The 22,221-nt window shown below is 36.9% G+C and overlaps 1 protein-coding gene across 1 annotated transcript in view; it reads left to right on the forward strand.

Moving 5' to 3' along the window:
- Abi (tyrosine kinase Abl) overlaps positions 1–20,353 on the forward strand; it is a 46,251-nt gene extending 25,898 nt beyond the window's left edge. Inside the window, exons 2-6 of the mRNA XM_089089479.1 lie at positions 3,414–3,581; positions 7,889–8,036; positions 13,314–13,684; positions 15,273–15,414; positions 18,817–20,353. Of these exons, the coding sequence (XP_088945605.1) occupies positions 3,414–3,581; positions 7,889–8,036; positions 13,314–13,684; positions 15,273–15,414; positions 18,817–19,217 (1,230 nt within the window). The 3' untranslated portion in view covers positions 19,218–20,353. The remainder of the gene's footprint in view (positions 1–3,413; positions 3,582–7,888; positions 8,037–13,313; positions 13,685–15,272; positions 15,415–18,816) is intronic.
- The last annotated feature ends 1,868 nt before the right edge of the window (positions 20,354–22,221 follow it).

Below are 22,221 nucleotides of genomic sequence, written 5' to 3' on the forward strand. Positions count from 1 at the left end.
CATCCGATTAGAAATCGAGAGTTCTAGTGCCCTTTTTAATAGTCGAAAGTGATTGGAGGGCAACTAGGCCCCCCCCTGACGCCAATCATTCCCCAAAAAATATCCAATCGAAATTTTGAAAAAGCCATTTTGTTCAGCATAGTTGATTTCCAGATAGAAAATGTGTTTTTGAGGAGGACACTCCCCCCAACCCTCAGGGCAAGGGTTTTAAGTTATGCCCTGGGGGCATATAAGGTTTTTATAGAAGGCGTCGTCGTAGAAACTTCAAAACAGGCTGATTCGATTTAAAATTTAAAGGGCTAGTGCCCTTTTTAATAGTCTAAAGTGACTGGAGGGCAACTAGCCCCCCTCCCACGCCCATCATTACCCGAACACATCCAATCCAAATTGTGAGATAGTCATTTTGTTCAGCGTAGTTGATTTCCAGATAGAAAATGTGTTTTTGAGGAGGACAATCTCCCACAACCCTCAGGGCAAGGGTTTTAAGTTACGCCCTGGGGGCATATAAGGTTTTTATTGAAGGCGTTATCGTAGAAACTTCGAAAATGGCTCATTCAATTGGAAATCGGAGTGGCTAGTGCCCTTTTTAATAGTCGAAAGTGATTGGAGGGCAACTAGCCCCCCCCCCCACGCCCGTCATTCGTCCCAAACTCATCCAATCAAAATTTTGAAATATCCATTTTGTTCAGCGTAGTTCATTTCCAGATAGAAAATATCTTTTTGAAGAGGACACTCCCCCACAACCCTCAGGGCAAGAGTTTTAAGTTATGCCCTGAGGGCATATAAGATCATGCTGACAATGTACAGTTTGTTATTTTTTTCTTTAAAGCAGGGCACTTCATATAGAAGAGGTCGTCGTAGAGACTTCAAAAGGGACTCATCCGATTAGAAATCGAGAGTTCGAGTGCCCTTTTTAATAGTCGAAAGTGATTGGAGGGCAACTAGGCCCCCCCTCACGCCAATCATTCCCCAAAAAATATCCAATCGAAATTTTGAGATAGCCATTTTGTTCAGCGTAGTTGATTTCCAGATAGAAAATGTGTTTTTGAGGCGGACACTTCCCCACAACCCTCAGGGCAAGGGTTTTAAGTTATGCCCTGGGGGTATATAAGGGTTTTTATAGAAGGCGTCGTCGTAGAAACTTCAACACAGGTTCATTCGATTGGAAATTCAAAGGGTTAGTGCCCTTTTAATAGTCTAAAGTGACTGGAGGGCAACTAGCCCCCCTCCCACGCCCATCTTTCCCCAAACACATCCAATCAAAATTTTGAGATAGTCATTTTGTTCAGCGTAGTTGATTTCCAGATAGAAAATGTGTTTTTGAGGAGGACAATCTCCCACAACCCTCAGGGCAAGGGTTTTAAGTTACGCCCTGGGGGCATATAAGGTTTTTTATTGAAAGCGTTATCGTAGAAACTTCAAAAGGGCTCATTTGATTGGAAATTGAAGTGGCTAGTGCCCTTTTTAATAGTCTAAAGTGATTGGAGGGCAACTAGCCCCCCCCCCCATGCCCGTCATTCATCCCAAACTCATCCAATCAAAATTTTGAAATACCCATTTTGTTCAGCGTAGTTCATTTCCAGATAGAAAATATCTTTTTGAAGAGGACACTCCCCCACAACCCTCAGGGCAAGAGTTTTAAGTTATGCCCTGAGGGCATATAAGATCATGTTGACAATGTACAGTTTGTTATTTTTTTCTTTAAAGCCGGGCACTTCATTTAGAAGGGGTCGTCGTAGAGACTTCAAAACAGGCTCATTCGATTGGAAATTCAAAGGGCTAGTGCCCTTTTTAATATTCGAAAGTGATTGGAGGGCAACTAGCCCCCCCCCACGCCCATCATTCCCCCTAGAACATCAGATCAAAATTTTGATATAGCCATTTTTGTTCAGCTTAGTTGATTTCCAGATAGAAAATATGTTTTTGAGGAGGACACTCCCCCACAACCCTCAGGGCAAGGGTTTTAAGTTACGCCCTGGGGGCATATAAGGTTTTTATTGAAGGCGTTGTCGTATAAACTTCAAAAAAGGCTCATTCAACTAGAAATTCAAAGGGCTAGTGCCCTTTTCAATAGTTAAAAGTGATTGGATGGCACCAAGCCCCCCCCCCCCGCCCCGACTTCCCCCCCAAACCTCCCAAAAAAATATGAAGAAAGACATTTTTTTAAGCATAGTTGATATTCAGATAGAAAATATGTTTTTGAGGAGGAAACTCCCCCAGAACCCTCAGGGAAGGGTTTTAAGTTATGCCCCCGGGGTATATAAGGTGTTTATAGAAGGTATTGTTGTAGAACTTCAAAAAAGGCTCATTCGATTGAAATTCAAAGGGCTAGTGCCCTTTTTAATAGTCCAAAAGGATTGGAGGGCAACTAGCCTCCCCCCCCCACGCCTATCATTCCCCCAAACACATCCAATCAAAATTTTGAGATAGACATTTTGTTCAGTGTAGTTGATTTCCAGTTAGAAAATATGTTTTGAAGAGGACACTCTTCAAACTATACAAATGAATATGCATTGTCAGTTTAATATACATATACTGATATTTAGTAATCAAAATGTTACAATTTTTTGATTTATTAAAGTTATAAAAGTAAAAACATTTATTTTTTTTAAGTAAAGTGCAAATTTTGTGCTGGCCTTGGGAAGGCATAGGGGTTTAGCGCCCAACTTTTGTTAATTTCTGCTCGTTTTGAGTTTGAATCGGTTATTTATTGTAATTTCTGTTCGTTTTGGGTTTCATTTATTTATCGATGCTGATCTGTGGTAGTTTCGAGCTTGGTAGAATATTTGATTTTTATTTTTGCTCATTTTTTGTTTAATGGAGTTCTTTACTTTTCTTTGAAAAACTTATTTTGTTGAAAAAGTTTTTTTTTAATTATTCATATTATAAAGAAACAAGCATCTTGGTACCAAATTTTGTAATTTTTGTTGTTCATGGGTGAGTGATCCATAATATTAAAAGAAAGTTAAATAGATTTGCTGCAATTAAAAATTGGATAAACAGAAGACTTATACAGGCTCACAGATTGTTTCACCTTAAATTATCTGAGTTTTCCGGTTTAAAAACCATTGATGGTTGGTAAGGGGTAGCACAATGTTAGAAATCATACCAAGTCCCTAATAACTATTACATATCTTACCACCTGCCTAAATTATATTGTTATATTGTGGACACAGGTCCAGTCCTCAATATAAGGAATAAGAAAGAATGGGATCACTACACATGGGGCACTACAACTGTGCCCCATGTGTGTTTTCAACCTTCCCTCTAAAAAAATCTTTTAATAACCCTTCCTGTAAGGCATTGGCCTATGTGTACCTACAATTTAAATAGATTCTTTGTTTACATTGTGTGTACATAAAATTTATTTATAATGTATTTTCTTTACCATTTTTAAGTTTGTTTCTTTTAAGGCTGAGGACAAGAAAGCCGCATTTGAAGAAACAAAAAACTATGCCACTCAATCCCTTGCAAGTGTTGCTTATCAAATCAACACATTGGCCTACAATTTTCTCAACATGCTGGATGAACAATCAGCTAGAATGAATGAAATGGAGAGTCAGATGAATCACATTAACCAGGTTCTTATCATTCCCTTTTTGCCATTTATAGTTTGCATGAGCTGGTTGTTGTCCTGTTTGTGATTTCTGTATCAGCTGTTGATTCTTTTAAAATAAATTACTGACTTCTTTTAAATGCTTTAAATGCTCCTATAACATGTATAGGTTAAACAGTAAAACTTTCAGTAGCTCATGAAATGGACATCTTTGTTGAATACAAGTCTCAAAGGAGAAAAATAATATTTTTAGGACTATCTAAAAATACAACAGTCAAATCAATTAACGTCTAAGTAATTCCGTCTCTGTCTATACTATCAAAACTAGTTCAGCTAATCATCTCATTGTAATTAATTGCGTTCTCTCTCCCTTGACCAGAGGAAGGGGTGCCCCTTCTGTCTGAGATCCGTCTGGAAAACCTGGAAAATAGTTAAAACAAACTTTTTGATTTTCATCACCCCTCTCTGTATAACAAGGAAAATGCTCAGACTATAGATAACTAGATTCTCCTTCTTCAGGAAGTGAGGAGACGTGTCCTTCTTCTGAGATTAATCTAAAGGACTCCTCTTGGGAAATTGAAAAATAGCAGCACATTCAACTGGCCATAAAATCCTTGACATTGGCTCATATTTAAAACAACATCTGTTTCAGTACATAATGACCAACACTTTATGGTGTTTCAAACTCCCTTTAATAGCTCTTTAATAACAGCTATTTTTATTTGCTTTTTATGCCTCTTTTTTTTCAAAAATACTATTCATTCCAATTTTACTAAATTCAGCCAAGGCTACTTATGGGTGGATCTTTATCAACTTGGGTTCTGAATTATGTGAGTGACCCAAAATATATTTTCTTGTCATAATCCTAAGGAAGTCAAAGTCTCAGTTCATAAAGAGACCTTTACAAATTTTTCTTCATGGAAACCTAACTCTACACTGCCTAGGGTAAAAGACATCTTTTTTATTATATATTGAAGATTTATTTGGTTGTATTTATTGGTAGAAACATCCCGCTTCCCTTATAAAAAACTAAGAATATTGCCAAAAAAAACCTGCTGTTTTCTTAGTAACTTTTTTTTTTAATGAATGATGACTTGTAAAAAATAAAACAACTTTGATACTCTTGCAAGAAGCCTAAATAGCCTGTCCAGGTATTTCTGAATATCAGTGTGCATTTCTGTTATTTGGCTACTCTGCCTTTCCTAAACACAATCAGTGTTCATAGGCAGCGCAATAGCGCTACCTAAGTAAAGAACAATGTTGGCACAATGTATTATTATTATTTTTTTTAAGACCAGGGCACGTCGTATCAAAAGAGTTGTCGTAGAAACTACAAAAGGGCTCATTCGATTGGAAATTGAAAGGGATAGTGGCTTTTTTAATAAACGAAAGTGATTGGCGGGCAACTAATCCCCCTCCCACACCCACCATGTCCCCAAACACATCTAATCACAATTTTGAGATAGCCAATTTGTTCAACGTAGTTGAAAGGTCCAGAAATTATGTCTTTGAGGACGAACCCCCCCCCCCCCCTCACAGCCCTCAAGGCAAAGGTTTTAAGGTATGCCCTGGGGGGATATAAGGTTTTATTAGAAAATGTTGTCGTAGAAACTTCAAAAAGGCTCATTCGATTGGCAATTGAGAGGGATAGTGCCCTTTTTAATAGTCAAAAGTGATTGGAGGGTAACAAACCCCCTCCCACGCCCACCATTTCCCCAAACACATCCAATTAAATTTTGAGATGGCCATTTTGTTCAATGTAGTTGAAAGGTCTGGAAATTATGTCTTGAGGATAAAAACCCTCCCACGGTCCTCAGGGCAAAGGTTGTAAGTTATGCCTTGAGGGCATATAATGTTTTTTATTAGAAAGTGTTGTCGTAGAAACTTCAAAAAGGGCTCAGTCGATTGGAAAATGAGAGGGCTAGTACCCTTATTAATAGTCGAAAATGATCGGAGGGCGAATGCCCCCCCCCCACGCCCATCCTTTTCCCAAACACTTCCGATCAAAATTTTGATATTTGTTCAACGTAGTTGAAGGGTCCGGAAATTATGTCTTTGAGGATGACGACCCCCACAGCCCTCGGGGCTAAGGTTGTAAGCTATGCCCTGGGGACATATAAGGTTTTTATAGAAAGTGTTGTCGTAGAAACTTCAAAAAAGGCTCATTCGATTGAAAATTGAGAGGAATGGTGCCCTTTTTATTAGTCAGTGATCGGAGTGAACAACTCCGAAAGTGATCGGAGGGCTAATGCCCGCCACCCCCGCCCATCATTTCCCCAAACACTTCCAATCAAAATTTTGAGATACCATGTTGTTCAGCGTATCTGAAAAGTTTGGAAATTATATATTTGAGGATAACAAATCCCCCCAGCCCTCACGGTAAGGGTTGTAAAGTAATGTTCTGAGTGCATATAAGGTTTTTTTTTATAGAAAGCGTAGTCATATAAATTTCAAAAGGGTTAATTGGATTGGTAATCAGAAGCTCTAGTCCACTTTTTAAGAGTCAAAGTGGTCGGACGGCAGCTCCCCCCCTCCCTCCACACACACACAGATACACACTCGTCGTATTGTCCCGAATTGCATTTAATACATTTTGAGATAGCTATTTTATTCAAAACAGTGTAAATATCATATAACAAGGCTTTTGGGGTTGAAACGAACCCCAGAGCCTAGGGTAAGGGCTGTACGTTATGCCCAGGGGGTATTTAAGGTTTTTATGGAAGGGATGGCTGTAAAAACTTTAGAGGAGGCTCATTTGGTTAAAAATTGGAAATTCTTTTTCCCTTTTAAAATTCAAAAGTGATGGAGGACAGCTAGCCCCCCTCCCCCCCCCCACCGACTACCCCTCATAACCAAACGAATCTGATTAAAATTATGAGATAGCGATTTTGCTCAAAATAGTCCAAAGAACTAAAACAATCCCTCTAGGGTTAACACAACTACCCCGTGCCCAGGAGATAGGGTTGTAAGTCATGGCCTGGGGTCACACAAGGTTTTAATGGAATGGGTGTTCGCATAAACTTCAGATGGGGCCCATTTGATTTGAAACTGAAAGTTATAGTGCCCTTTTCAAGAGTCAAAAGTGATTTGAGAGTAACCAGCCCCCCTGCCCACGCCTGTCGTTCACCGAAGTACTTCGGATCATAATTTGGAGATAGCAATTTTGTTAATTGTAGTTGAAGAGACCAAAAATTATGTCTTTGAGGAAGACCCGCCCCCACAGCTCTCAGGGAAAGGGTTATAAGTTATGCCCCGGGGGCATATAATGTTTTTATAGAAAGGGTGGTTGTATACTTCGGAGGGGACTCATTGGATTGGTAATCTGAGTTACTAGTGGCCTTTTTAAGAGTCATAGTAATCAGAAGGCAGTTACCCCCCCCCCTCCATGCTCATCATTTCCCTTAACATCACCAATCAAAATTTGGAGATAATAATTTTTTTCATCGTAGTTGAAGGTTTCGGATATAATTTCTGTGAGGAAGACAACATCCCCCCTACACACAGCTTTCAGGGAAAGGGCTGTAAGTTATGGCCTGGGGGCATATAAGGTTCTTATAGAAAGGGTGGCCGTATATGCTTTGGAGTGGACTCTTTATAGTGGACAATTTTATTCATCGTAGTTGAAGGTTTCGGAAATTATGTCTGTGAGGGAGATAACCCCCCCCCCCCCCTACAGCTCTCAGGAAAAGGATTGTAAGTTATGCCCTTGGGGCATATAAGGTTCTTATAGAAAGGGTGGTCGTATAGGCTTTGGAGTGGAGTCATTGGATTGATAATCAGAAGTTCTGGTGCCGTTTTTAAGAGTCAAAGGGATCAGAGCTCGGCTCCCCCCTCCACATCATTTAACTGATGAATTAACTGATGGTGCAGCAACAAGTAAAAGAGTATCATCTGCAAAAAAATTATACCAGTCTCTGACAAATAACACATAATTTGATCAATAAAAATAAAAAAGGACCTAGTATAGACCCTTGGGGCACTCCGCATGTTATCCCATTAGCTAAAGAAGTTGAACACCCGTTCACCACGATTTGCTCCCAGCCACTCAAGTAAGGCTTAAACCATAAGAAGCTCTCTCCAGTCACACGGATTTTATCCAGCTTAAATAATACACGATTTTTTTTTTCAACGTAATAATTTAGCCTAGATCCAATTACATTTTCATATATTTTAGAAAAAGAGAGAATAGAAATGGGTCTTTTGTTTTATGGGTCATATCTCTTACCTCCTTTGTGTAATGGTATTATCTTCAAAGCTTCCTTCAAACGGTAATATTTCATAAGTGTGTGAAAATCTTGTGCTCTTTGACGCTGTTATATTTGTCATTTCTAGATGGTGATGATTCATAAAGAAAAGGTTGCACGGAGAGAGATTGGGGTTTTGACAGCCAATAAGACTTCAATAAGACAGTACAAGATTTTGGCCCCTGCACAACTTGAAAGACCCATAAAGTATGTCCGACGCCCAGTTGACTTTTCACGTAAGTTGAAATAAAGTGGAAGACTATAAATTTTACTTGTTTAAAAACTATGTTTCCAATTATTTATTTATTCTCTTCAAAACCGAGGAGTGTATAACATAGCGTACGCAAATGCAATTGCAAAAATACTTGAACAAATGAAACAAAGCAATAATCTACAATAGGCTTAAAAACATAACTGGACAGAACATGTGGAAGAGCAACAGCCTCAAAAAGAGAACCTAAAATATCACGAGTATAGATACCACCTAGCCGTGTTATTGAACCACGTAGCCGTGTTATTGAACCAAATGTTCTAATTTTTCTAGATATCTAAGATGAGTATCGATCACGAGCTGAAGCACAATAAGATATCAACAGTATCAGAAATCGGAGAGGAAATACTCCTGTCGCGATTTTGTTCAGCTCGGTTATTATTATTGGTGGGAAAACATTGTTATTTTATAACACTAACAATAAGGAATCTATCTTTAAACTTACTAGAAAGGAAATTCAAATTCTTAATTAGACTAGGTTTAGAACGACTCAATAAAATAATATTATCAGTATATGTAATAGAAGACACATCCTATTCCTAAGAGAAAGGGGATGCTGGAAGTGAACAAAGACACTCCACCAAATATATATTAAAAATGAAAGGGGATAAACTTCACCTTGCCTTACTCCACAACCAATAGAAATTGGATTAGAAAAAGAATTAGAAGTAGGTGCTGCAATTTTTTTCAAGTCCTGAATACCAGGACCTAAGAACTCTAGCCACATAAAGGGGAATCCCACTACTAATAAGAGCTGAAAGAGCGGAAGCATGCGAAATATTGTCAGAGGCTTCTTTTATGTCAATCAAATGTGTATAAAACAGGGAGCCAGTTGACCTTGTTTTTTTAATTATCGCATGAAATATTGCATGGGCATAGTCACAGGCCATTCCATTTTTGAAGCCTACTTGATTAAGACTATCATCCAAGCATTCAAAAAGATCATTTTTCCACATTTCAAAAAGCTTACCATTTATAGAACTCTTTGTTATTCGTCTATAGGAATCACTAGATCAGAGATCTATTTTACCAGATGTTGGTTTTGGAGTCACCACCCTAACCCTAAAAGATGAAGGGACGCTACCGGACTTTAGGATAAAATAAAAAAAAAAGTAAAAGAAGAACTGAGCAAAGAAATAGCAACTTTGACATGATTTGAGACGATCCCATAGTGGTCTTGTGATTTTTGGTTCCGACATTCGAACAATAAAGAATCAAACAAAATAGAAAAATTATTCAAATCCAAAGAACTATTTAAATATGGTCAACATACAAAAGTTATTTAAGATCATCACAAGCATTCGAATAGTCACCAAAATGAGTTGCTCACTCAACAAGTGAATGTCCTTTCTTTTTAGAAGATTATATTCATTTTATTTGTTAAAGTAGAGCTTGTCTTTTTAGTCACATCAATCTCGGATTAGGCTTCCACTGGAAAACCGATTCTTTTCGTTCATGCATAGAAAAGCTGGACCATTCCAAAGCTTTCCACAATTTAAAGAAAAACGAAAAGCTAATTTAGATTCATGATTAGCGTGTACAAGAAAGGGATTTGACGACTGAAAGATTTTTCTCTGTATTTGGTTTACACTGTCTCTCTCGAAAAGTTTCTTTAGCACCATATTTTTAATATGGTGCTATTTTGGATGGCTGGCCCCCAGCCCCCTATTGTACTTCCTGGCTGAAGGGCCACGAAACGGAGATCAGCACCGTCGGTTTGGACCTTAAGGGTCTAGTGCCGTCATACTTACTTTTTTTTTACTTTTATATTTTAAGTAATCCAGAAGTTGAAAATAAATACAATTAAGCTCATGCTATTAAGCTCCATGTTATCATGGAGTGACCAAAAAAAAAAAACTCTTTTTAAGTGACCAAAAAAAATTGAGGGCAACTAGGCCCCCTCCCACGCTCATTTTTTCCCAAAGTCACCCGATCAAAATTTTGAGATAGCCATTATGTTCAGCATGGTCGAAAATATGATAACTATGTCTTTTAGGATGACTAAATCACCCGAAGTCACCAAGGGGAGGGCTGAAAGTTATGAACTTTACCCAATGTTAACATATAGTATTGGTTACTGGGAAGTATACAGACGTTTTCAGGGGGGATTTTTTATGGTAGGGGGGGGGGGGTTATGTGGGAGGATCTTTCCATGAAGGAAGTTTTCATGGGGGAAGGGACAGTGTTATGAAGGGGGCGCCGGATTTCCCAGCATTATTTAAAAAAAGATCAGAAATTATTTATAAAAAAACAAGTTTTTCAACTGAAAGTAAGGAGCAACATCAAAACTTAAAACGACAGAAAACATTAGTCAATACCTCGCTCTTTAAGCCAAAGATTTTTTAGTACTTTCATAAGAGCTATTTATTCTAATTAACGGCATTTGTGATTAAGGGGTCATTTTTAAAGAATTGGAACAAAATTTGAACTTTAGCTTAAAGAGCACAGTATTGACTAGGATGCGAACCCTCTAATATACGTATTAAAAATATATGAATATAGAAGTTCGTTACGTAAGTTAATTCGTAAGTTACGTATATTTATTACTAATAAAAACGTTCGCAAATAAAATTAAACAAGTTTCGAGAAAGCTATTTAACCAAATAAAATTAATATTTAAATTTTACTTTAATTATTCATGTACGGTGAGCCAAAATCAAAACCCGCATTAATTCAAAAACGTTCAAAAAATAAAATAGAAAAAAACAAGTATTTTTAACTGAAAGTAAGGAACGACGTTAAAACTTAAAACGAACAGAAATTATTCCGTATATGAAATGGGCTGTCCCCTCCTCAGCGCCTCGTTCTTGACGCTAAAGTTTGACTTTCTCACAACTCTTCTTTTTAAACAATGATAAACTTTAGCGTAAAGAGCTAGGCATTGAGGAGGGGACAGCCCCTTTCATATACGGAATAATTTCTTTTCGTTTTAACGTCGTTCCTTACTTTCAGTTAAAAAAAACTTTTTTTTATTTAATAAAATTAGTAAGTGGCAAAATAACAAAAATGTTGCAAAAGACAAAACGTTGTGATAGTCTGTATGCAAATAGCAACTGCCTAAAACACAATTAAAAAAGTTTGCAAGCGAGAAAAAAATAATCATCCTAAGATAAAAATAGAACTAAATTCTCTAGGAACAAATGTAGCAATACCCGTAGTTTTAGTAATTTCAGTTTCTGGAATGCTAAATCCTAAATGGATCGCATATAAAAAGCAGAGTTGAGTTCTCAGTCACATAAGAATCAAATCTCTAATTACAAAAGTTTTCGACAAGCCACACAGCGAATCTACAGAGCCCTTGTAGGCAGAATTACCCTGCTTTACCTGTTCATTTAGCCAAAAAATATCTCTCGAATTGTTTGTCGCATGCGCATGCTGGCTGACACCCAAGAGCGAATATTGAGACAAAGGGACTATTGCATTCAATGGTGGTTGAATATTTCTTGAAGAGTTGGAGGCTCATTCTCACTGGGATTATTAAAAAATTTATTGGCGGCTTTGCAGATAGAACAAATATTATTACAAGTATTTTTTTTTATTTTGAAAATAGAGATCCCTCTTTAGGGCATACTCTGATAGACATAACCACTAGGGGGGCAACCCCGATTTTTTTTTGTATCCATATGGGTGCCAGAGTTCTTTGTCACTTGCACCAGATTACTAGTATCACTTGTTTGACAATGGTTTAAATGCATTATCTTTGCGTTCAAATAGTATTTTAAATATCTAGAATCTAAAGTAAGATCATCTTGGTTAGGTAATATTTTTAGTCCACATCAAAGTATTTTGAAAGAACGCTATAATAGCTATAGTCACTGTTTTAATTCAGGTTCAATGCAAGTTTCAAGTTCAATAAATCCGAAAAAAGTTGTTAGCACCAGCGTTGTCAACGTTGTACGCCTGCGCCGTTCTTGGTACAATTTAGAGGTCCTGGTACAATGCAGCACAATCTGAAATCATTTGGCACAATACAAATTTCCAAATACAATGGGTTAACCTGGTCCGTTTTGACTCAGATATCTGTTCAAGTTTTCGTTTATCGAAATTTTTCTTCTTGTTGCGAAAAATTTTTAACCTACTGTTCAGATGGTGCGAATCAATCTCTCGTCGTATAATTTTAATCGGAACACTGATACAGTTTATTTCAAATCGCTGGTTAGCACCTTGAACCCTAGATCAAGACTGAGGTACCTCAGTCTTTATGAAGTACCTCTATTGTCCGTTTCTAATTACTTTCAGGATTATATTCATTTTTTTTTAGTGAAAAGGATTTGAAGATTTGTGATGTTCATTGTTTTTAGAAAGATTTTGTGTTCAGAATTTTTCTATTCAGCACCGGAGTTCCCAAAAATTAGAGAATTTCTTCACTCTTGTCTGGTTTTTCTCTGCTTTTTATTTGTTTTAAAATGAGGAGGTCGTAGTCTATTAACTGTTTTTGACAGGGTTCGGTAGTTAACTTATTCGTTCGTTTGTATACATGCATGAAAAGATGTTGAAAGAGCTATAGTTAAAAGCAGTACAAATTAGAGCTTTCAGGTTGGAAAACAGCCCTAAAAATTTGACTCAGCAATAGATGAGTTTACGGTCACAGTTACGGTTTTCCGGACCATAAAATAAGTTCAGGCTTGCAATGTAAGCTTGGGGGGGAGGGGGCTTTTGCATGGGCTGCCCCCAAAATTTAAAAAGATTTACGGTTTTAACAGTAATTTCAAATTTAAAAAGATTTACGGTTTTAACAGTAATTTCAAATATTCTTCATATGGTTTACCTGTTCTTTTTTTTCTGGCTCCCTCCTTCGAAATTCCAGTCTTCGGTCGTCTGCTCTGATCAGTGATACCGCTTTCAAAATCCTTAAACCAATGTATTAAAGCGTTTTTATTGAGTTTCTCTTTCGATCGAGGGAGGGGAGTGAGTCAGGGCACAATAAGTGCATTTTCAGCCATAATTTTTTCGGTAGGTGCACTTCGTACCAATATCAGGGTGGAAATCGTCCTTTGTCTCCTCCCCACCTCCCCCTGCACTGTGTGTAGCTGTAAATTAGAGTAAATTATAAATTTCCATGTAAAGTCAAAGGCTGTCTAACTTTAACTGATTCAAGAATCTGATATTTTATTGACCATAGTGCTTTATGTTTTTTTTTTCAATTCTAAAAAGTATCCAGTGATTTCAGTGCTTTCAAGTGGTTTTATTTGAGATTTTAAATTTTTTTTTTTTTTTAAAACACTTGTTACTCTGATTTCAGAACTAGACGATGTGGGTCATGGTGTACGTGTAGCCGAAGATATACCTCTTCAAATGCAACGCCAGAGGCTATCGAGCCAAAGTAGTTTAAATATGTCGATTGGAGGACCAAGTCCAGTTCCCCCTGCTCCAACATCTAAACCCCCTACTCCTCCGCAAGGACGAGTACCTGTTGGGACCCTTTCTCGAAGCGGAAGAAGCGATTACAGGACTCCTCCTGCTGTTGCGCCTCCCACTGTGCCGACCAATTATGCTCCAAATTATCCCATTGGTCATCCAAGAAGGACAAGTCAGCAATCTAGCCAATATGGATCTGTGGCTTATGGTACTTTGCCACATAGTTCCAGCAATGGCAATCCGCCAATACTACAGGTAGAGTACTCTTCTAAGCTCGACAATAAGTAAATGTTATTTCTGACAGGGTACCAAACATGGTCCCCAAGATTTTATTTATAAAACCTCTTTGAGAGACACTTACCTAGTATTTTGGCCATCTTAATCTGTTTCTGCCCTTTCTGTTTCGCTGTCTCTTTCTCTCTTATCCCCCCTCCCTCTCTCTTTCTGTTATTGTAGAGATAACAAGACGAAACCCTGTTTGTAGAACCAATGAAAGGTTTTCCTGAGGAAACAAATAACATTCAACACCGCGTAAACCAACTATTTGCTTAGCTCATAAGAATTTTTTTTTTTCGTTTTTTTTTGTGCAAATCAAAGACTCTGTTATTAGAGATCAAATGTGTGTATAAGTTACATGTTGACTCCTAAATAAAGTGATTTAAAATATGTACAACGTTTTGAGATCCATTTTTACACAGGGGTTCCTAAGCCCAATGAAAAATGTACCGTTTTACTCAGGTAGCCGATAACGAAAGAAGGTAACGCTAATAAGAACAGTAGCAGTATTTGGATGAGGAATTGAAGAAAATACTCTCATAAATTGCTTGAAATAATGTTATTTGGTGCCAGTTGTATTCTAATGTCTTTGGTTTATATTGTTTCCGTTAGTCCTTAATTTTATAGATTACTAGCTTATGCGTAATGCGTGGGAATTGAAGGTAAATTCCCACCTGCGGAAAACTCCCCATCGGCGGAAGATCTCCCTGCGTGTGGATAACGGCCTTGTTTTTAACTTTAAAAGTGTTTAATTTCTCAGGCAATATCCCTTCCTCCCTGCGGAATACTCCTCACTGGAGAATTCCCCTCCCGCGCGAAAAACGTGGGTGCTCCGAAAGGCGGAGGAGGATTTGTTAGATGTTTTCCAGAGGAACTGTCTAAGGATTCTTTTGGGTACCCTTCTGACTGACCGTATTTCAAACAGTAAGCTGTAAAAAAAATGTGGTGATATCCCTCTTTCTGGGGCTATAATAAGAGAAAGGTTCAGATGACAAGTACACGTTCCTTGCGTGACACCATCCTTAGTATTTGAGCATCTCAAGTTTTGTTAATAACGTCAGCACCAACCTAATATATACTTATCTCAATGCTTCTTTTTACGTAGTGCATGGGTTTGAACCAATAGAAGTCTGGCAGTCACTGATCATTTTTGGATATTCTTTTGAGACACCAAAAAACGTGGTTGGGACTAATCTGCATAGTTCTCCTTTTCTTCTTTAGTTCTATTCATGTTTATAGACCGAAGAATGCCCAATATTGCGCGTCGGAATGTAGATTATTTGCATTTTCTCATTTTGAATAGCAAAAACGAGCATTAAAATTAGCGATAAAAGGTAGCAATGTTTGTGCTATGGCTAAGACAAATTGTTGTAGTACTAAAATCATCTGAATAAGCTGAGGGGACTGAATTCCTCAATTGCAATACTAAAAGTCATATTCTTTGTACTTGCTCCCCTGCACTCTTACCATCCACACCTTGTGGAGTGTTGCCTTAATACTCTTGTGTTTGATGATATAATGTAGCAAATGTAGTGCAAGCAAAACAAACACATTATTATCGTTTTAGGTACCACAAGTTGGCATGGTTCACCCTATTCAACTAGATGACTCGCGTGCATCGTCCGACACTTCTAGCGTAAGTCGAGAAGTTTACACTCGTGGGAGTCTGGTTTCAAGACAGCAATCAACTATTTCAACTAGCTCACTTCGTAAGCTTTTTATTAAGACTCGTGTTATGTTTTGATTAGGGCTCAGAAATTTATGCTTTCTCCAAATTTTCTTTTGTTGCTTTCTGTTCTTTTCTTCTGTTCTGTATCTTAATTTTGGATGCACAGATAGTTTCTCTTTTGCAGAATAGGAATAAGTTTTTATTATTCCAGTATTTGAGAGAATCGATGGATATACAAAAGTTGTTTCGTAGATTTCTATTTTAATTTTTCATGGTGAACTGCAGGAAAAAAAGCTCCCCTTTCAGTAGAAACCAGAGGTCGGGAATAATTTGAAACTAACTTATTCATAAAAAGAAATCTCTTGATTGTAGAAAAGTGGTGAAAACACCCATAAAATTTAACATGATCTTGATGAAAATCTCACAGTTAAATTCAACATGTCTGAGAACGGCAAACCAGAGGTTTCAAACCCATATAAAAAAAAAATTTAACACGGTCTTGATGAAAATCTCATAGTTAGATTCAACATGTCTGAGAACGGGAAACCAGGGGTTTCTAACCCACATTGAAAAATAAAATAAAATGGAATTATGTATCTTTCCTGAAAAGGGTTGCCATGGATGCGTTTTTTTTTTGTTTTTTTTTTTTTTGTTTTTTTTTTAGCGATGATCGTATTCAATCAATGTTCAGAGATAGTCGAAGGCTCACTCGGACGATAGCTTGGATTTAAGGTGATCTGTCTGAATAACAGAACAATCCACACCACAGCAAAATGCAGATTTCCGCCATTTTGTGCTAGAAAACAAGAATTTTGTCCCAAAAGAGTTAAAAATGTTATCGAGATAAAAATGATTCTTAGGTTACCAATCAGTTAAGAACAATCAAAAAGCTATTTCTACACCCTCTCGAGTTACGACGCCATGCTCTACTCGGTGGTGTATCCATTCTAAGTAAATGAACAGTCAGCAAAAATAGAAAGGTAATTGTAGATAATTTATATAGCAATACTAATGGCTATGTAATATTACACTATTGCACAACAGTAACTGGGAGGGGGACGACAGTAGATAATTTTATGCTCGGGCTAAAACCTTATATATGCAATTTTAGACCCAACTTCTCACTTTCTTTGATTGTACCTTCAGGTCAATATGTATGAGGAAGGGGGGGGGGGGCAAAGTACAGAGGGAGTCTACTGGAAAAGGTGGATGTTAGTGTGAAGTGCGGGGTTTTAATGGGAGAGGCAGGCACCCGTGTAATCATGAAAACCAAATTTTATTATGTAAAGTAGATATATCTGGATGTTCCTGTATTTTCAGTGCATTGATAGATAAAAGTTGAAGTCTGTGCTTACGAATGGAACCGTTCTTCAAGTAAGGAAGTAGTGATATAAGATCATCGTATTCCTCTTTGCTAATAGATTCTCCATTTGGGTTCTTCTATCACTACCCTTTTGGAATTGTCCTTTCTATTTTCCAAAGTTCATTACTTGGAACAGCTCCTCTTCTTTGAAGTTTGTCTTATACTTCAGAATTAAAAAAATACTTTTCATGCTAAATCCAACGAATGTCTAGCCACGAAAAACTTCACTTTCCTTTATTAATGCTTCAGGTTTGAAGAATTTGTCCCAGTTAAGAAGTTCCTCTTACTTCATTTTATACGCAAGCATTTGTATTTTTACCTCTTGTGCATAGTATAACGTTAACCCAATTTCTTGGTATTTAGACAACAATATCAGACATTTACTTTGTCTGTTCAATTCGGGAAATGCTACTGTCACATTCTGAGTGAGTATGACCTGGCTATAGGAATCTCTGACAAATATGCCTCAGTGTGCTGGTAGCTAAGTGAGATGCGTAGTAAGAAAACAATCAAAACGGACATTTCTGTTTTGTGAGCCACATGTGTCAGAGTATAAATGTAACTTTTCTATCGAATCAGCAAGATCATGGTGCCATCTCACTTGCCTGGTCGTCCTCCATTTCTTCAGACTAGATATAGTGATAGGACCGGCCATTTTTTTTTTTTTTTCTTTCTTTGACGAAATAACATGCACTGTGAGATTGTCGGTCCAAAGATTGTTTAGTGCTTTGAGGCACTAGTGCTTTGCTGCACGAGAGGTTTAGTGCTTTGCTGCATATCAAAGCACTAAACCTCTTGTTATCCTTCACTAATTGTTTGCTGATGCTAAATCTACCCTTATTGAATTGTAGCTTTAGTGAAAGCTGATATATGGGTGGCTTTTTCTGTCTGGCTGCTTCTACAGCCTCGTCAGCCCTGGCATATTTTTCCTTGAGAATAAACAGTTTGCTTTTGCCGCAACAGTCCTTTGATGATACAGCAAAACCAAAGTTAAAATCATCATGAAAAATTATCCATTATGCAGCAAGGCTTTTCAATTCCTTTCCGCGAGTTCTCTAAAATTTGACATACGGATGATGCATTTTGTTAACGTTCACAATTGGAAGATAGATACCGTCCCTGTGTTAAAAGATCTCGCTCTAATACAATTTTGGGAAGAAGTGGACTGAACACTTTTATGTATAACAGGGTAATTTGGGGATAATCCTGAATTTAATGTTAAAAATGAACAGCATTTTAATATAAAATAAGTGCTACGTCGGGTATGAAGAATCATTAGATTCAGCAAAACTTAGCTCAGGCGTCCAAAGTTAAAATGCGTTGAATAGACTTGATACTACTAGAAGCATAAATTGATAGAAAAAGAACAATTTTAGCCAATTGCATCAAATAGACCAGTGGCATCTATCGAACGTGGCCAAAAAAATCATTGTCAAATAATATATAGTAGTCATTCCTTATGGATTTTGATTGGTATAAACTAACCCTAAAAGAGTTTCAGCCGTCAGTGCTTATTACGGAAAAAACTTTATTTCAAACAAATGAGTATGTTTTCCTTTTAAGACACTGACAACTTTTGTATTCAAAGATTTTGGTTAGATAACTGTTCTATGGGGGAGTGGGGAGGCGAAAAATGAAATATATAATAAATTTTTTTTTGCACAATTGACCCTTGACGAAATCAGCTCCAGTATCAGATTAATGAGGACGAGGCCTTCATTTCCTCGCCATTATCAGAACTCTTAAGTCTTCTTTAACTAGGAAGCGATCGAATACTATATTGGAAGCTTATCTATCAATATGCTAACGAGATGGTCCCTAAATGAGTAGAAGGGTAGTCTGTGACCTAACTAAGTAACAAAGTAAATAAGAAGAAAGGTGTAGTTTCATTAGAGAAAGTTCAATAATTAACATTTCAGATGTAATATTTGTCTTTGGTCCCATGAAATAATTGTTAAAATTATTTAAGCAGAGATGACGGTGAGGAAAAAAAGATTTAATAACAAATAATTTACATAGCTATGTTGAACTAGAACGTGATCAGTTAAATATGAATTTTTAGTGTTCATTGTTTTGTAGCACCTCCGCCAGTCGGTGGTCTGGGAACCTCAGCTGTTGACGGATATGGACAACGTCCTGGTGACTCATCCCCACCTCTTCCTCCTCCTCCTTCAGAAGAAGGTGCTAGTCAATACTCAGCTAGCCGTGGCTCTATTCAACCTCAGTTTTCCCGTGAAACTCCGATTTATGGAAGACGTGTATTACCTGCTGAAGAAAACCTCCCTGGCTGGGTTCCAAAAAATTACATTGAAAAGGTTGTTGCTGTTTATGACTATGTTGCTGATAAAGAAGATGAATTGAGTTTTCAAGAAAACTCGGTAATATATGTGTTGAAAAAGAATGATGATGGATGGTGGGAGGGCGTAATGGATGGCCTAACAGGACTATTCCCTGGAAACTATGTTGAGCCATGCATGTAATTTAGGTGTTAGTTTTTTTCTTTTTTTGAATCGTTAATACCACGATGTTTCTTTGAATATTTTAAGGGAAAGGTCGACCCAGTTTCATTTCCGTAATTTTTTGGATTGTTTTTAAGTTATATAGTTTTTGTCCTACGTTCATTCAAAAATTTATTCAGTTCTTTGTTACTGTATCTATGCATTATAGTCTCTTCTCAGCATTTCAAGGCACTACTCGGAACCGGGCTTTGGACCTTTTTGCTATCTTTCTCAAGAAATCTTACAGCCCTCCTCTTTCCCCCGTTTCTTACTCGGAATAAAAGCTTGAATACTCCCTCAAAGTGTTTTTAAAACCATGGTCCATTTCTGCCTTTCCTTTAATAAAATAATGATTATATTGAACTAATTTTCATTTGTCTGAAGGTCGATATTTTCAAGGCCCACAGAATTTTTTTTGTGGCTTCAATTTGAAGAGCATTCCCACAGGTCCAAGTATTGATCATGTACTGCTTCTTAAGTTTAATTTCGTCAGTAAACATCATGACAAAGAATTAGACCCATATAAGTTGGAATTTGACTTGGCCTCTCACAAACGTCGAAAAAAAATCGTAGTTTATCGTTAAATCTATTATTCTGAATAAAAATTGCCACTTTCAGTCCATATGTTCTACAGTGACCAAAAATAACCCTATTTTCGCTAAGTTGCCTCTGTTAAAACTGTTTCACTATTTCCTGAAAAAAGGGCATAATCCCGTCGTTCCCCCAGGCGTCTCTGACAAATGATGTGTCTCGTTTATCTCTTCTAGATGGATTAGTCATCCGCCTGTGAACTTCTCTATGATTTACTTACTCCTAGTGATTTTTTTTTGTAAAGGCTCTGTCCATACTTGGTTGAACAACAATAATTGACTGCCCTTTCACGTATAACTTTGTTTTTATTTCGTACTTTTTATTTTTATATTACAAGTATTATCCAAATGAGTTTTTTTTTCACCAATCAGTTTCTTAGCATTGTATGTCTTTTTATTCTTAAAGAGACATTGCAAGTAAAGCTTTTTTATAATTTTTTTTTTCTAATAGAGGCGCTTAATCAGAGAAAAAAATAAACCACAAATTTAGTGTTTTCTTTTTTTGTTTATGTTTAATTTCCTTATTGTATCTAGTCTTTTTTTTTCATTTCTGTAAATAAATTTTATTCTGAAATGTCGTTTACAGTTTCCGTATACTTTTAGTTGGTCTTAAGAAAAGAGTCAAGAATTTTAATATTGCCTGTAGAATAGTCTAAGAGCGTGACCGCTTCCATAGGACTCTTGACCGGAGTCCATGTTAATTCGATTATAGAAATAGTAAAGTTGCTTGTCAATGCATGAAAATCGGTGCAAAATAACAGCAAAGCAATATATCAACTGTATTATAACAGAAAATATAGTAACTCCAGTTAGTATACTATTGAAACGGAAAAGAAGAGGGTTTGCCAACGAATCTTCTATTCTTGAAATGAGCTCTAAAGAGCCCTCTTGCAAAATACATTTGTAGTTTCTCCACAATCCTTGGTTTTCAAATCGGGAAAGATGAAGCAAAGTTACGGTTAGTTTAACCTACTATGGCAAAGTGGGTATCTAGACTGGATGTATATTGTCGACCTGCATCTGTTTTATTTTTAGGCCATATTGATTCTAATATGTATTTGTTCATAAGTTTAAAGCGCCACGTCGTGGGTGCCCGGAAAAGATGAGAATGGAAACTGAAGTTGATCTCAGTGTAAATGCTAGATAAAATATCAGCGTTCTTTGATTTTACTCTTTACTGATAGCCAGGAACGTAGCTCCAGCATTTTTATTGGGGGGAGGGGGGAGGGGTCCACATCCGGAGAGTCAAGGGGGATGGGCTATATAATAATTTTTTCTCCAAATTATTAGAGGGCTGCATTTCCATCTAAACAAATAAAATAAAAATACATGAGTAACAAGTAAATCAAGACGAAGAATATACTAAAAAAAAAAAAAAAATGCCCCTAATATTATAGCTTCACATCCGAAAACATTCATCACGGAAAAAAATAATCAAAAACATGACTAAACAGCTAAACTACTAAAATAACTAGTCAGGTATTTTTATTGTATTTTTCAGTGACTAACTTTGGCTCCAAACCCCCCCCCCCCCCCCAGGATTTGGATATAATTACGCCACTGATTCAGAGCCCTCTTGGAAACAAGGTCACCCCAGGAACATTTCTCCTCATATGCGCGTTCATAGGTTTTTGCATGGATGCACTTGTCTCGAGCGTGAGAAAAGGGAAGTTCAAGAAACTGAAGAAGATCAACGATTAATCATGTAACCTAAGCATTTTTTTCATAATTAAATTAAGTAGTTATGTCAGTTTGAAGGTTAGTATAATTTTTTCCTTTCAATACGGGAAGAAGTTGAATATCATAGTTTACTCTTAAGTTGTCTGTTCAAAAAGAAGTAGGAAAGTTATAGACGTAATTCACGTCCCCATTGACTCCACCGTTATCTTCCACGAAAAAGAAATGAGGTCTGGGTGATGTTTAATGAATGTTTCCTGTTTTTAGATACAAAAGGACAGAGAGGCTTAAAGGAATTTTGTGTAGAAAATCATAATCTTAATATTTAGTGTTATGGATATCCCTTTTTTTGCCGAAACATTATTTTTTGGCTCAAGCGAAATGATAGAATGTTTGAATTAAGTGTTTCCAAAGTTTTCACAAGAATCTTCACCAAATTGTACTTATTTGGGATCTTTTTCCAACTTAGTGCTAAGCAGTGAAACAGCTAGTGGATATTTATTGGTAAGAGAAAAAAAAATGAAATTTTGGTCGCTCGGAGTATATCCATTCTAAAAGTTTCACATTTTAAAAGATGCAACTTTGCAAGAGAAAGCTGGGATTCCAGGGCATAATAATAATTTATTTTTGACTCACTAACATTATGAAAAAGTGGAGTAACAAAAGAAAATAAAAGGAAAAGACATACAAAACAAACACATGGAAAACAATATCAATAT

This window comes from Artemia sp. Qi Xiang Cuo, chromosome 5 (assembly GCF_049724085.1).
Source record: "Artemia sp. Qi Xiang Cuo chromosome 5, ASM4972408v1, whole genome shotgun sequence".
Classification (NCBI taxonomy): Eukaryota; Metazoa; Arthropoda; class Branchiopoda; order Anostraca; family Artemiidae; genus Artemia; species Artemia sp. Qi Xiang Cuo.